Source organism: Gymnogyps californianus, chromosome 2 (genome assembly GCF_018139145.2).
Source record: "Gymnogyps californianus isolate 813 chromosome 2, ASM1813914v2, whole genome shotgun sequence".
In the NCBI taxonomy this organism is placed as follows: Eukaryota; Metazoa; Chordata; class Aves; order Accipitriformes; family Cathartidae; genus Gymnogyps; species Gymnogyps californianus.
Genome location: NC_059472.1, coordinates 129,177,085 through 129,192,388, shown reverse-complemented (window position 1 = coordinate 129,192,388; position 15,304 = coordinate 129,177,085). Strand labels below are relative to the sequence as shown.

Here is a 15,304-nt window from a genome sequence, read left to right as displayed (position 1 = left end):
AGCAGTATTTACTGGTTTAATTCTTAAAGTGTTTGCCCTATCTCACTTCTACAAGAAGAAAATACATGAAAAGCAGGTCCGTCTGTAAGACTGTCAAGGAAGGGAAGCATGCTGCAGAACTGCACTTAATATAAGGAAGCATAAGACAGCCATTTCTAAGCCTAACCAGTTGGATTGCCACACCCACCAGTAACTCACTGGTACTTAATGGATTCATCAGCCATGTATGCTCACCACAGAGATTACTAGGAACTGTTCAGCAGTACAAAGGCAGAAAGATGGAGAATAGTCAGGTATTGATCAATGTCCAGCATCTATTCCCTCAAAAAATTCCAAATTTGTAGCTTGTATATAAATACGACACCATATTAATTGCATCTTAAGAGCCAACAGGTTATGTATAGATGTCTTAGGCATCCAGGCTGGCTCTGCGCTTTAGTACTCAGTACTAGAGCGGCAGCCAGGTGCATTACAAACACAAGCTTCCCTAAGTTGGGTGCAGGTGAAGGCAAAACTTAACCTGGGGGACCTAATTCTGATAATTTGTAGAGGCATAATGTCAGATGCTGCGTTACTGTAACCAGATATGGCCATATGAGGCCAGTACAGCAAGGTCCAGAACCAGGACTTACCTTCCTGCCCCCTCAAAACTGGGATTTCAACTCTACCATTCTTTGTATGAATTAGCAAGAAGAGAAAAACGCAAGTCAGCTTTGCTGCAAGCCTAGTCCTGAGCAATAGAGGAAAAAAGATTGCTTTCAGTGACGATATGATAGGTAGCCTGATGAAGTTAATCTTTGCTTTAATTGGTTGCCCAACATACATATTTAAACATTCTGTACTAAATTAGCCAGCATGCACACAGTAATTGGACCAGTCAGTGACTTTCTCCTTTCACTATATACATATACAAACAGGAACACCACAAGATTGGACAAAGGAAAGCAATTTGTTAACCAGAGACAGCTAGCAAGTAACATTTTTTCCTCTAGAAATGTTTTTCCCGCAAATTCACAAGTGTGAAGACTTTCTTTCAAGGCTTGAAGAACTTTGCAGTCTTCCAGTGAAAAGGCTAACAATAGCCACCGTAGCTGAAATGAGATAAAATTTGTTTAAAATCCATTCCAAGCAAGAGTGAAATTGAAAAAAAATTGCCTGCAATGTAGCATAGGGAGAAGGGACTTGGGAGACAATCCGAGCAGATGCACTGAGGTACAAAGGTGGCTTTCGACCCGATTCTGAACACCCTTAGCTTACTGTAAAAGAGAAGGAGGAGGATCAGAATCGGATCCAACATTTCACATTCACTGATACCTGGTACCAGAAAGTCAGTATCTAAAGAACTGAAGTGTTTGCTTACTTTATTTGAAGAACTTTAGTTCTGTGTCAACACAGTCATAGAAAAGATCCACTACTTCAGCAGGATCCAGAACCTCTGTACGAGTGAGGATATCTTCCATTGCTTCTAAGCCTTGTTTTTCAAGGTCTAACATAATCCTCATCAGTTTCTGGCCTTTATCCTAAAGGCATGAAACAACCAAACTCAATTAGCCAGCAAACAGGCTCATTAAAGCATTTTACTGTTCTCTTCTGTTACGGAGATCTTTTCAAGTATTTTTAAAAATGAGAAAGCTTTTTTAAGTACAAACTATTTTTGTTAATAGTTTTTTGGCTGGTCAAAGGCTAAAAGGAACAGTGCTGGACACTTTATGCATTAAGAAAAACAGCCAAGAAGGAGTTGCTAAGTTTAAAGCCGAGAAGGAAGATGGAGTGAAAGATGGGTAGAGGAAAACAGTATAAGGCTTGTACACCTGATAAAGAGGTAAAGCAACTTCTTAAGCCTGTAAACCCACAAACAGAACTCTATGAGAAGACTAGAAGCCCCAAGGATTGTACAGATCATGGTATGTACATGTGTATCCCTCAGATCATCACCTGCAAGATGATGATTAGATCTGAAGTGATGTGTAGTGTAGCAGCATTAAGACTCCAGATCCCAGGAAAGGCTTTGTGTGCCGTTCTGACTTACTGCTTTTCATGTTTCTGAGCAGGAAATTCACTCCTGAAGGTGTCGTTTGGTTTTATCCAGATGTTAAAGTCTAATTTTTATTTATTTTTTTTTAAATGGAGAAGTGCTGTTTGTTTTGCTTGCAGCTTTCAAAATTGAATTCCAGAAAAAAGGTATTTAGAATGAGTGATGGTTCTGAGCTTTCCAGGATTTATACCAGCATTTGTGCAGAAAGAGTAGAGCACCTAAGCTAAGGTTTAGGCTCTCAGGCGGGCAGTTTTCATAGCATGAAGCCTGACTAAAAGCTACCTTTCCTTTTCTACCACAACTTCTGGTGTCACACTGTGGGACTTTAATAGGGAAGAGTTCACAAGATGCTAACATGCCTCTTCTAGGTCTTCCCTAAACCAGCATCTCACATAATGCTATGGGAGCCAGCTGCACACTGAATCAACGTTACCACAGAGGCCACAGATTTTAAATTGAGCCATTCCAAGAGATTAAAACCCACATCTAGCCAGAACTGCATTTAAATAAAGTTTGTACTAGCAAAGGTTACCGTGTTTTCCTCAATCACTAATAGATAAGTCTGATTGCTGTTATGATCTTAGCAAGACTGTGACCTACGCAAATACGGACAGAGGAAAATTGCAGAAAAGCAAGTCCTCTGTGGAAGTTCAACATGACTATGTGGGTCTTCCACAAATTCCCCGAAATACCGATACCAGCATGACTGGCATACTCTGGTGATCTCTCCCTCTGTTTTACTTCCTTATAACCAGTTATCCAGTTTACTGCTGTAGTTGTAATTGCAAATGTCAAAGAACAGTTGTTGAACTACTTGCACTATGACAGCAAAAGTTGTATCTCAACTAAAAAAAGTTGTATCTCAATATCAGTTGGAAAAGCTGTACAGAATAATCCCCCTCCTGCCTTTATTTATTCCAAAATTTATTCCCGTAAGTGATCTTCAACACTTTAGGTTTTTACACTGGAAGGTCTTCATCCCTCGGGTACCTGTTGCCTGGCATTTGGAAGTGTCCTTTCTTCTCACATGGCACTTCCAGTTAATTCTTACAAATTAACAGAAATGCATTAAATTGAGACTTGCAAAACTGTGACATGCAAATTATTCCTTCAAGGAAAAAAAAAAACCCTCAAACTATGTAGTTCTTAATCCAACGTATAATTTAAATTACAACATCCCTGCCATCATCCTATCATATAATTCTGATACCATGTTGCACTAGCATCCAGTCTTCAATAATCACTTAAAAAGACTATATACACAATGGGGACTGAAGAAGCTAATCAGCTTGGCAGTTTGACTTTTCACTTTGTGAAAGTAATGGAGCAGAGCAACTCTCTCAGGATAACCAAAAAACCTACGCAGAATAGTTTGTCCTTCAGAGGGTGTCATTATTCAGGCTAAACTTGCAAGGATTCTAAGAATATTCAGAGAATCTTTTTCAGTGAGTGACTTTGAAATAAATTATGGAGTTAGGAATCTACATTTACTTCTTTAATTCCAGGTCCCACAGCTCTTACCTGATCATTCTCAAGGAGAGATCGGGCCCATTCATGTGCCTTGTACAATTCATGCCTGCGATCAGGTTTCTCCTGGAATCGAGGTATCTTTTTAGCAGGATCATCATTGCCAAAAGAAGGAGACTGTACTTTTGGTACTAATTTTACATCATCAACAAAAATAAAGGGTTTAAATACGGACCTGAAAGAAATAAGAATTACTGCTTGCAGTAATAAGAGAGATTTTATATATGTTATTGAAATGTTCACCAGGCTATTTTAAAACAACAGATACAGAACAGCATAGGTAATTCATCTACACTAGGCACAGACTAGGTTAGAGAGTTGGTACTGGTCACAAGCAAAATAAATCTATGTGCTTTAAAAGAATTGGGTTTGCCAACTACTGTAAAACTTTATTACCCCTTTTTACCTATAAGCTTCTTTGGTCTCCTTCATGCCAGTTCTGCCACTGCTTTAGAAAAGTAACACTGTATTTTCCTCTCCAAGTTTTTTTTAACAAATCTCAGCATTCGGCCTCGCATCAGTTGTTCTCCTCTGTTCACACTGCCATCTCTCCTCCTCCTCCCAGATTTAATTTCCATTAAAATCACAAATACACTCTTGTGTGGAGCAGGGAAGATTACATACCTTGCTCAATATCAGAGGATTTGGCATATAACCAGCAGCACTTTAGAATTTTATGTCAAGGTGGGGAAAAAAAAAGACACAGCTACCAATATTGTGACACTTCTCAAACAACTTCAACACTGAGTTTGGACCTAAACTCCAGAGAGAGAGAGAGACAGACAACAAAACCCCAGCAATCCAGGATCTTAATTCCTGAGAATCTGAGAGTAGGTATTGACAAGTGCATGGAGAAACTGCCTTCCTTCCCTTTAGATACACAACAAAAAACCACCCTGCATTCTGCAGTAAAGAAGCTGCCAGAAGTGCAAGACTTCTGCAAAACGTGATTAATAACCACTGCCTGCATACAGTCAGCAGGTTCATTGCTGCTACCCCTTCCATCACTGTCATGAAGTCTTGCTAAGAGTTTATGTGACTCACTAGCTGCACTTAAAGTAATGTTTTTTTAATGCATTAGAGTGTAAAATAAAGCAAGAAAGGCCTCTAAACAAGGTTTTTTACAGCTAGACTCTCCGCCTTTAAAAAGGACAGAAATCCCACCAAAACAATTTGAAGCCTTGCTCCTTTTTATTTCAAAGGATTTGCATCAAGTCAAAGAACAGTTTTGCTAAGGAAGCTCAAACTTCATACTTAACCCTGGAAGTCTGAGTTGCATAATGCAAGCTGAGTGGAAAGGCCCTCTGGCATGGATGACTTCTGTAGCCCCTGGTCAAACCTAATGTTTACTACCACTCTTCTTATAGGAACGACTGTCAGCTGTTCAAGGGCACCATTTTCTTCTCCCCATAACCTCTTTACCTCAATGCAAGTGGCAGATCTGCTGAATAACTGCAAGTGGTTTAGTTTAATTTCTGTGAATCCCAGGTGGATTCTGTTTAAAACACAAGATAATTCATTAGTTCTTTGGTGATCTGGCCCATGAGTTCCCTTATCTCCTCTGCTGCTTTCAACTAGAGAAGACATCATTTAAACCAACTGGAAATTGTCCCTCCAATAAAAAACATACTTGGGATACCTGGGAGTTGCAGATGTTTTGCTCTATTAACATTTTGATGTCATACAAAGCTACCTATAGTACATGCCCCCTCTTTGCTATGTAGACACTTTGTTTCAGGTTTACACCCGCCTGTGCAAAAGAAGTGACTAAAATGGTCCACAACCTCATAATCTCAACAACAACCCACTGGAAAGCAACTATGCTGGAGTAGTAGTTCCTGGGTCCTCCCTAAACTGCATTTACTCTAGAAGCTCTGAATTTAGGCAAAGTTCCAGATCTGGCCTTTCAGCCCAGTGGTGTCCACTTAGAACTGCAGCAAGATGCAGTTCAGTAACACAGGACTGTCAGATTGCACACCAACAACTACTGATTGCATTTCCGGTTAGAACACACTCTTGAAGCATGTTCCAATTCAGGTAGCAGGGTTCAATATCTTTCAACCCATCATCTGCTCTGCACCTAGGGAACCCCAATGCTGCAGCTTACCTTGAAGGGTCTGGCGTGCCAGTGAAGTAATGAACACAGGGAAAACTAGGGTCCTGAGGCAGAACAGACACTATGCTAGCTGTAGTAAGGAAGGATTCAGAGTCCACACAGACACCACTATCCTTGTCACGCAGGACATCAATCATAGCTTGTGCAGAAACGTCACCTATATGAAGGGGGGAAAAAATTCCTGAGTGTTCAATGGCTTGGACCCCAGGTAAGGATTTTAGCTTGAACAGGCTTTGGCCTAATATGACCAGTGACGCTCGACATAGGCATGTCACAAATCCCAGTTAATAGTTTCTATTTAAACAATGTAAACCCAGAATGAACTTCCCTAGCTAGTAAAAGAGAAGAGTAACAAGTAACTAAGTTAGGCATTACAATCGCTAGGTAGTGAGAAATGTCATTTAAAAGGTATTTTTCAGGAAGAAGGCCATCATGTCTGTAATATTGCTTTAGCAATCACTACGAACAGACTACTTAAATAAAACACCCATTTTCCTCTAAGAAGCTACTTCTACCCAAGCCTGGGCAGAATGGGAGTGCCCTGATCTCCCACTTCTCATCTATTTCCATTAGCTCTCCGTCAAAATTTTGAAACACCATCTTGCATTCATGGGGTGTTACAGCAACAGACCTAGATATTGAGATTTTTCTCCAAACCACTATCTGCAATTCCAGCTTTCTCCCCACGGCACCTCCGTATTTTCTTGCATTACCCCTTTGGCAAGTAGGGCTCCTTCCCCAGCAACTTCTCAAACCCTGCACTGATTCACCCTTCCATGCACAGGTACCTCAGTACACCAGGAGACATGGAATGACCCAGCAGTCGGCAAGATTTGCAGCCATAGCCATCTGTCTGTAGGGGCCCTGAGGCTTGTTAGTGCTATAATCCAGGTTTATTAAGATGTTTCACCTATGGTCCTTCACAATTACTGTATCTGCCTCTCAGATACAAACCACGCTCCATGTAATTCTATACCCTTAGCAGGAACTCTGAATTGCAATAAATATTTCACCACTACACTCTTCTTGGCATTTGCCAACATGTGAGAACGCTAACAATCTAGTAAATTCACATCTGTAGTAAAGGGCTTTTTATAAAAAGGTAATTTGTACCATTTTTCACACATGAAAGAGCAGATACATGTCAGCCATGCGCTGCTGCAGGCTGGTCATTTCAGAGCTATTTTGGCCAGCTGCAGTGAACTTAGGTCATTAATAAATTTTGGTCTAGAAATAAACCCTTGCCTTGACTGAAGGCAACTGCCGCATTGTCTGTTCTGGTAACTTTGTTCTGCTCGACAATGAAAAAGGGACTTCAGTTTGCAACTGACTAGCATTGCTCTTCCTTAAACCATGATCTTCATTCCTTCCCAAAAGCCTAAGCAAACCTCCCAAAATGTAGAATCCATTGAGCTCAAACTTTCATACGTGAGGCCTTTTTTTTTTCTTTTAATACTATAATTTTAGTATTAGGTAGGGCCACTATAATTACACTAAAGCGCAAATGTAGTGGCACATCATGCACATCAGAACAACAGTGAAGAAAGTTATATTATAACTGCAATCCTATTTTAAAACCTTAAACTTGAGGGGGACATTAAGGGCTTCATCCTAAATTGTAGCAAGTTTAGCGACAGTCCAGTTCTGGTCTTCCTTTCCACATGGTTTACATGTGGAGGTATTCTCCTCAGTCACATGGAGTTCTGGACAGAATGCCTGAAAGGAGGCAGTAGCGACTAAAAATTCTGCTGCACACACAGAAAAATGGTTCAACACTTACCACCTTGTTTTTCTAGGCTCTCCCTGCCAGAACAGCAGGCTAAATGGTCATCAGCAAGAGAGAACACTTCAGAAAAATTGAAGTCTGAGTCTCCATTCCACCAGCCTTGACTTCTCACGTAATTCCTTAGTTCAGGATGCTCAGCATCAATTTTTGTAGTTAATGAAAGCTGATTGCAAATGCATTTCACCCCCTCTGTAGAAAGAGCCACATATTAAGAGAGCACATTAATACAGTTTTTCTGGGAGAAGCTGGAAGGACAATGTAATTTCAATTAGGAAACAAATTAAACCATTGGTTAGAATGTACATTTGGCAAGACTGCGTAACTACACGTACACAGAATTACCAGTCACTGCAGGTTGCAGAGCTCAATTCTCTGTGCCCTACTTAGGTATTTACACTGCCTTGTGATTAATAGTGCTATTTAGTCAGAATACCAGTTTCGCAGTCCATACCTCATACATTCTGACCATGAAGTAACAGTGGTCTCCAAATGCCAAAGGCACCTGCCTAATCTTTTCTCCAATGGTGTATTCCACTGCCACAACAAGGCTTGAGGTCTGACTTGATTTCAAAATATATTTCAGCAAAGCTACATTTAGTTTAATGACCCTTCTTTACCCCTCAAAACTGAAAATTTAATTTGGAAAATGTTTTTAAAAGCTTACCAATTGCTTTAAGCTTCCCCGTTGAAAAACAATTTTATTATAAGCAGCAAGATAGGCTTAAATTAAACTTCATTTTTAATCTTAAATTTTAAAATGGCATGAAGGAAAAAGAAAGCATTAAGTAACCTTCAAAGAATATTAAAGGGGTTTTTAATTTGCTTTTCTCAAAAATACCGCAGTGCTTATATCCACAGATCTACAGCATGACTAACAGTGGCTGCTGCAGATACTCCTCAGAGAGAATAAAGCAAATGCATTGGAAGCCCAGGAAAGAGCTGATAAAGTAAATCTGTAAACTAAAATAAAACCAGATTCTGGAATTTGGCACAAACTTTTTCTTAAACAGAAACCAAAGCAGTATTTGTGAAAGTTATTAATATTGCCTTCCACAAAAGTAAGCTTGCTTTTGTAATGCCTTATGCATGCAATTTAAATGAGTAAGAACTTATGGTAGGAAGTTCTGTGCATCAGTCTGCAAAAAAGTCACTGTCATTCAGTTCTGACTTATACCAAGTTACTGACAGTTTATTCTGATTCACACTTTCAAACAGCATACCTTTCAGGGAATTTTCTTGACGTGAGTGATAGGAGTATTTATGTTCGTATCAAGCTAGGCAAGCCACTCCTTAAGAGCTCTTTAAATATTACATTTAGTAACTTGTGTAAAATAGTATTTCATGATTTTGATCCCCCTCAAAAAAATGAAAATTTATCAAGAAAATAGTTTTTTCCAAGCAGACTGAAGAACAGTAATAGGAAGGATTTTAAAGCGTTTATCCTTAAATTACTGTCAAAGAGTTGCTTGATAAACATTCACTATAAGCTTTACAGAACTGCAGCAGTAATATTAGAAACAGAACAATTCTGAGGACAGAGTCAGAAAAAAAAATGCCTTCACACTGGGGAATGACACATTTTCCCTGTTTTAGCAGCATTTGTGCATTCATTTGAAAGCTTAAGAGGCACGCTTACGGTTGCAAAAAAGAACCCCCTGAACAAAGTATGAAATATAGAGTTCTTACATAGCCAGCAGCCTTTCCTCCTGGCAGCCTCGGCAGGCTGCAGGAGATGGAAACTACTCTATCTGCAGCTCACAGGGACCTCCTGAAGAGAAATGCGCTGGTAAAAATCAGAAGAGAGCTGCAGTATCATTTCAAAAAGCTGCAAGCAGCAGATGAAGGCAATGGTTTATTTGCTGGGAAGAAGGACGTGAAGGTTATGCATTGCTGATGCAGCTAAAAAGGCTAAGTAAAAAACACTGTTCTTCAAATATATGCCAGGTAGGTCAACAGAAGACGGCAGGCTGTCACTGCATAATCCTAGGAACCTCAGGAGCCAGCGGCTTTCCAGAATTTGGATTTTATCAGGAGAGCATTATCAGTCTTCCCTCCTCTATGTTTGGTATCTGTTTGTGCTAGAAGACTTCCTCCATCTTGTAGGTATCCTTAAAATGCAAGCTTTGCTTGGGAAAACACCATCCCTGCTAAGGTAAGCTGATTCATATTTGATGGCATGAACTGACAATAGGCCATCACACAACATTACACAGCCTGGCGTTATTTCTTTGCTTTGGTATTTTCAACAAAGTCAAACCTCCCTCCTCCCTGTATCTGCTATCTCCTACCTTTCAGTGAAGGGGAAATGAAAAGATAATTGAATGGATCTGTCACAGCTCAAAGCATGGATGATAAAAATCCTCTTAAATTATCTGAATTTTTAATTCATTCAAATATGAGTAAAAAGCATTACTCTTATGAAAATAAAAACCCCTTCAGAACTAAAAACAGCAACTGAGAATAAATTAAATATACACCTTAGACAATCGTATTATATTAAGGCAGCACATATTTGCCAGCAAAGTTTTAAATAAGTTCAGCCACCAGCCAGTGAAATCTAGAAGTTAGTTTCGCAGCTTTGGCTTCAGACATACAGAAAAAGAAGCCACCTACAAGAGCAGAAAAGTATTGTTTTGCAGTATCAGATAAGAAATGGGGATATGAAGGGACTATATCTATTGCAGTAAAGCAACCAGCAGCAGCCCGTTCAACTTACCACCTAACACAAGCCCTTTTCTCAAAGCTATCAATGCTTATCCTTCCCTCTTAATATTTTAGATTCGTAAGTAACAATTTGGGCATTAATTCCATCGAAAAGACACTTGACACATTCCAAATAGTAAATAAATCTGGGAAAATACAACACTTACCAAAGATAAAAATTTAAGCATGATGATTATTACATAGCTCACGTATACAGGTAACAAACTCCAGCTTCACAGAAAATGCTAAGTTACATCATCCAATGCAAACCAACATTTAAAAAAAGAGTAGTACAAATATAGAAGAACGTTAAAATCAATGATTTAATCACACACTTGCATAAATTAGTCACTTAAACTCAGTGACTTTAAGACCAATTCTTCCAAGACAATTCCTTACAGCTATTTATAACCAGAGAGGTTTGCTCTGAGTGATAAACTCACCTGTGATTTTTTCTGCTGCCCAGTACTTTCCAGAAGTCTCCAGTATCCAGGCTTCATTTCTGTCCACAATCAAAAATGCACTTTGGAAAGTATGGCATGAACTCCCGTCTTCATAGTAATTTCCACCTTGTCCGTGCTCTTCCAACAGAGCAACTATTACATCCAATGCTTCTTTAGCTGTTGCACCTCTTTCTAGGCCAAGTCTGTAAGAAAATGGTAAAACAGAGATTCAGACAGACATGTAACAGAGAGGTCTCCGTAAGTTATTCATTTTAAACATCAGCACTGATTTGGTTATAAAATACAAGTGTCAGGTATGCCTAGTGTAAGAATTCTTGCTTTAATGAGTTACTAGAATTACAGGATGAGATATTAAATTCATTTGTTTCAAGTCTTTATTTTCTACACTGGTTCTTTATTCTCAAGCCTATCATAGCTGGTTTTTAGTTTTTAAAAAAAGAGTCCAATTACCAACCAATGGTCTCAACTGTACTGTAAACATGCAATGCTCTATTCATCCTCCCCTCAGGCAGAGTAAATGTGAAGGACAATTTGCAAAGGTCTTTTTAAAGTAACAGCTGTGTGCAAGTTTACTTTTCTGTACGGAAGAGTGGGAAATTGCACATTAATATTACCAGAGATCAAAAAAGGGAAGGAGTATTCAGTATTACAATCTCTCTACAACCTCTCTTTCCCAATGCTCCAATATTTAATTTGCCATGGAAGCTAGATTTATGTTATCCTTTGATGCATATTGTACGCTGTAGACAGAAGCACTGGTGCACAGTCATGCTTCAGTGTTCCTGCAGAGGCTTCCCCAAAAAAACGTTTAACAATTAAACACCAGATACAGCTTTTGTCTGAACTAAGAGTAACCATATGTCTAAAAGAACATCATTTTAAAAGAAAGTTTGAGCAAAGCAAGGGTATTTTAGGGAAAAGTAAACTGAGGCACGAGAATAGGTTTTACAAAGCTATAGGGAATGACTGTATCCTGCCTTCAATAAATGGGATGAAATAATCCCTTGAGATAATTTACAGCCCTAAGTCAACAATGAAAGCAGTAACCAGAAGAGTCCAAATCAGACCTGCAAACGATTCCACTGGTTCCAAAATGCAATTACTGGTAATGAGGAAATGCAATATTTCAAACAACAGCATATCCATGCCTCCCTCCTTTGGAGGGGTTACCTAGATCAGTCCAAAATTTCTCTCTGTTGGTTATGTCACCTTAATATTTTCCTCTGTGTTTATCTTTCTCTAATAGCTCTATGGACAAAGTAATTTTGACTGATGGGTAGTTCCAAGAAATTAATCTTTTTAAATTTAAGTACTACACTAGCCCTTTCCATTTCCCTGCAAATCACATGACAAGAAAACACTACTCTGTTTCTTTCCTAAAAACTACAGTACACAAATCAGGTCCTGATAACTTGAATACAAATACTTTTCAACCTGATCTCTGCGCTGGGCCTGCTTTGTTAAGTAGTTGGCCACTATTAGCCTTGGTTTAGGTTGAATTATTGAAAGCAGTGTTTTCATCTCTCTCAGCAGCATCTATTTATCACTTAGTGAGAAAGGAGAGCCAACTAGAATTTTAGGTCCTAACTTACAGTGACAATTTCTCCCCCGTCATCTTCTTACTTTGCATTTATAGAGTCTTTCCCTCTCGCCATGTTTCTCTTATTAGCTGAAACTTGTTTTGTATTGTTGTCTCCATGTTTAGTCCCTATGCATTTATGTTATTCCTTCATTCTTTTCATCACTGGTGCAATCGCTTTTTCAGAGCAATACAAAGATGCCAGTCTTGGCACATACCATAGACATCATTTAAAAGCCAGTCCAAAAGCATGTCTTATTTATTCCCTAAGAACAAATCCAAGAGCTGTCACTGCCACAGGTAAATGAATGGGCTGACAACTACCCTGGTGACCATATAGTCACTAGATTCAGTGATAATCGGCTCCCTTCTCCCCAGTTTATGACCAAAAGCATTAGGTTATAATTAGATCAAAACCTATCAAGAGACATAACATCACACTAAAACTTTTAATAATGTCTCCCTGAAATTTTCCTTCTGAGATTGTTATAGTCTAGCTTTCTCTGTCAAAACTACAGCAGAGATGCAGGCTGAAGAAATATCTTTTAGATCATTTTTTTTCAAACGGCTCCAATGTTACATTTACTTCCATTTAACAAAGGCCTAGGCTCTGCTTTTGTTTGGGTGCTCCTATCTGTCAGTCACAAGGGACAGCAAAACCCAAAGAAAACAAAAAAACCCCCACCCTACACAACAACCACACAGCTCATCTCCACGAAACTGTAGGTCTTGCCAGTTATCTCAGCATCGGTGTCCTGGGTAACTGCAGCATAACCCTCCCACTACCACATTTCACAGTACCCTTCAAGGCGAGCTGGATGAAAAGTTTTAAGTAATTTCACCCCCAGATGAGAGCTTGAATTAAGAAAATTTCAGTGACTTCATACAATCCACTGCCTCAGTGCCTCTAATATGCTATCACAGCATATTATAACCTTGTCAAAACAACATTATCTTAAGCTTTTCAACTTGACATATCAGTTACAGATGCAGACTTTCCAAATGAAGTAACTAACACACATGATGATGACATTCGACTTTATTCAGTTTCGATGTCTCTAAGGAAAGAAATTGGTAAACAAATTAATACCATTTTGAAGAGCATTCTTGACCCCCTGCCAAGATTGGCATCTCTGTGTGGCTCTGAAAAAGTGATTGCACCAGTGACGAAACGAACGAAGAAATAATACACACACACAGGGATTAAAAATTAAAACAATGCAAAAATAATGGTGTATTTCACAGGTTTCTTCATATATACCTTTTGTATGATAATGTTGTACTAACTGTATCAGCATAAGCAGAACAGTACACCATCTCTTCATATGAATGTACCTCTCTAAGTAAATAGGTGCTTTATAGAGGCAACTGTGCCTCAAAAAAACCCAAAACTGCAGCCACATAAGGAAGAGCATCTGAAGAAAATCCTGATAAGCTAACCAATGCAGCAATACTGGTGCAGCTTTCCAAGACCAGCTTTTGAATAAATCCCTAGAACAGAAAAGAAGCATTTCCTAGGAATTTGTGCTGGAACCTGTTTTCTCTCAATTCTTCTGTCTGTTGTGCCTAGGTTCATGTTCTCCATTTAGATAAACTGGGTTGGGGACAAGCCTGCATGGAGTAGGACCAACTTCTACCCCTCAAGTCAATCACACAAACTTCATTCATTTCTTAAGAATTATTCATATGTTCTGACATGCTGTGATACACTATCAAGCTACAAATCTGTAGAAGTCTGTCTTAATCCTCAGATACAGCAGTATACTAGGTAACACACTGTTTTCAGTCATTAAGCCAGCAGCCACTTACTAAACAAGCTAAAAGCTTTGTGAAATACATCTTTACTGATGTCCATTGTGATCTTTATTGAAAAAAATGCTTTGTCAATGAGGTTGCAGGATGAATTTTCAATTTCCTATTTCAACAACAAAACATGCTGACTTCAGAATTATACTACCCTGCTGAAAGATGCCTCTGGCCTGTTTAACGCCATGTGCTCTCACAACATCCACCTACAGCCTCTGCCCATGTTGGCTGAATTTTAAATCCTAACTGAAAAGTGACAATTCCAGATGAGTTCAAAGAGAGAGGAAGTCTCCCCTACGGAAAAAGAATAATCACTTTAAGAGAATGTAGAAGTAAACTCTTAGGGGAGCCTGAGCATTCAAGCAAAACTTGATTCTACTCCCTGGATGACACTCCTGGGTTGACAATTCTTACGCCTGCTCTGAGGAACATGCTTCAGAGTATAAAGCTTTTAGTTTCTTTTGCAAGCAGCTAGTCATACATGCACACACAGAGTGTCAGTCTTCATCCTTCAGCTAAGATCTGACACAGATAGAGAGGTCCAACATATACGTAGGTGTGAGAAAAATTTGACCAGCAGAGAGGTGCATTTCTTAATTAGGCTTAAAATGCCTCAGTTTATTTTTATTCCAATAAATCCTGAGCAATAGCATTAGTCTGTTCTGCAGATGGGTAAAAAGAGGCAGAGCTGGTGCCAGCTGCTTCACTGCAGCCTGTATGATTGATTTTGTACTTGATGGCTCTCTGTTCTATGAGGTGATCCAAAACAGTTAAGCTTAATGCAACTGGCCAAGTCTTCACAATAAGAGAAAGAATCACTTTGGCTAAAACACATCTCTAGTTCTCCTTGCCTGAAGCACTCTCTGCGCTCGAGCTACGGACAATTTCTTCTGCAGATAAGAAGGAAGAGAGGGAGGGTAATATCTACAGGTTATGATCACTCATAGTTTATGACCAGTTTCTCCTTATTTTGATATCTCCTGATTTGCTAGTGTGGGTAAATTTAGAGCTGTTGGATGACATATATATTTGAATGTTAAACAGTATTTTGAGACTGCAATAACTGTGACCAAAATAAGCGGAACTCTCCATCTAAACCAATGGTTTTTTAAAGTTTCAAAAGGATGGCAGTAGGAGGGAAAAAATAAAGGTGGAGCTTGGAAAGTCACCTAACATATCCCTTTTCTTGACAAAAGCTTGTCCTGCATTTTCTTAAAAGAGTCCCTGAGTCTATTCAGTCTCCCTTGATGCAATTAAACTCACTAGTCCTCCTAGGTACAGCTTATCC

General features: G+C 39.1%; 1 protein-coding gene across 2 annotated transcripts in view; it reads right to left on the bottom strand.

Moving 5' to 3' along the window:
* Positions 1–785: 785 nt before the first annotated feature.
* Positions 786–15,304, bottom strand: part of SCRN1 (secernin 1) — a 40,480-nt gene continuing 25,961 nt past the window's right edge. For both annotated transcript variants that reach the window (XM_050891160.1, XM_050891161.1), the window contains 6 exons: positions 10,611–10,813; positions 7,459–7,653; positions 5,670–5,835; positions 3,557–3,737; positions 1,361–1,520; positions 786–1,091 (listed from right to left, as the gene is read on the bottom strand). In XM_050891160.1, the coding sequence (XP_050747117.1) occupies positions 1,362–1,520; positions 3,557–3,737; positions 5,670–5,835; positions 7,459–7,653; positions 10,611–10,813 (904 nt within the window). In that variant the 3' untranslated portion in view covers positions 786–1,091; position 1,361. The remainder of the gene's footprint in view (positions 1,092–1,360; positions 1,521–3,556; positions 3,738–5,669; positions 5,836–7,458; positions 7,654–10,610; positions 10,814–15,304) is intronic.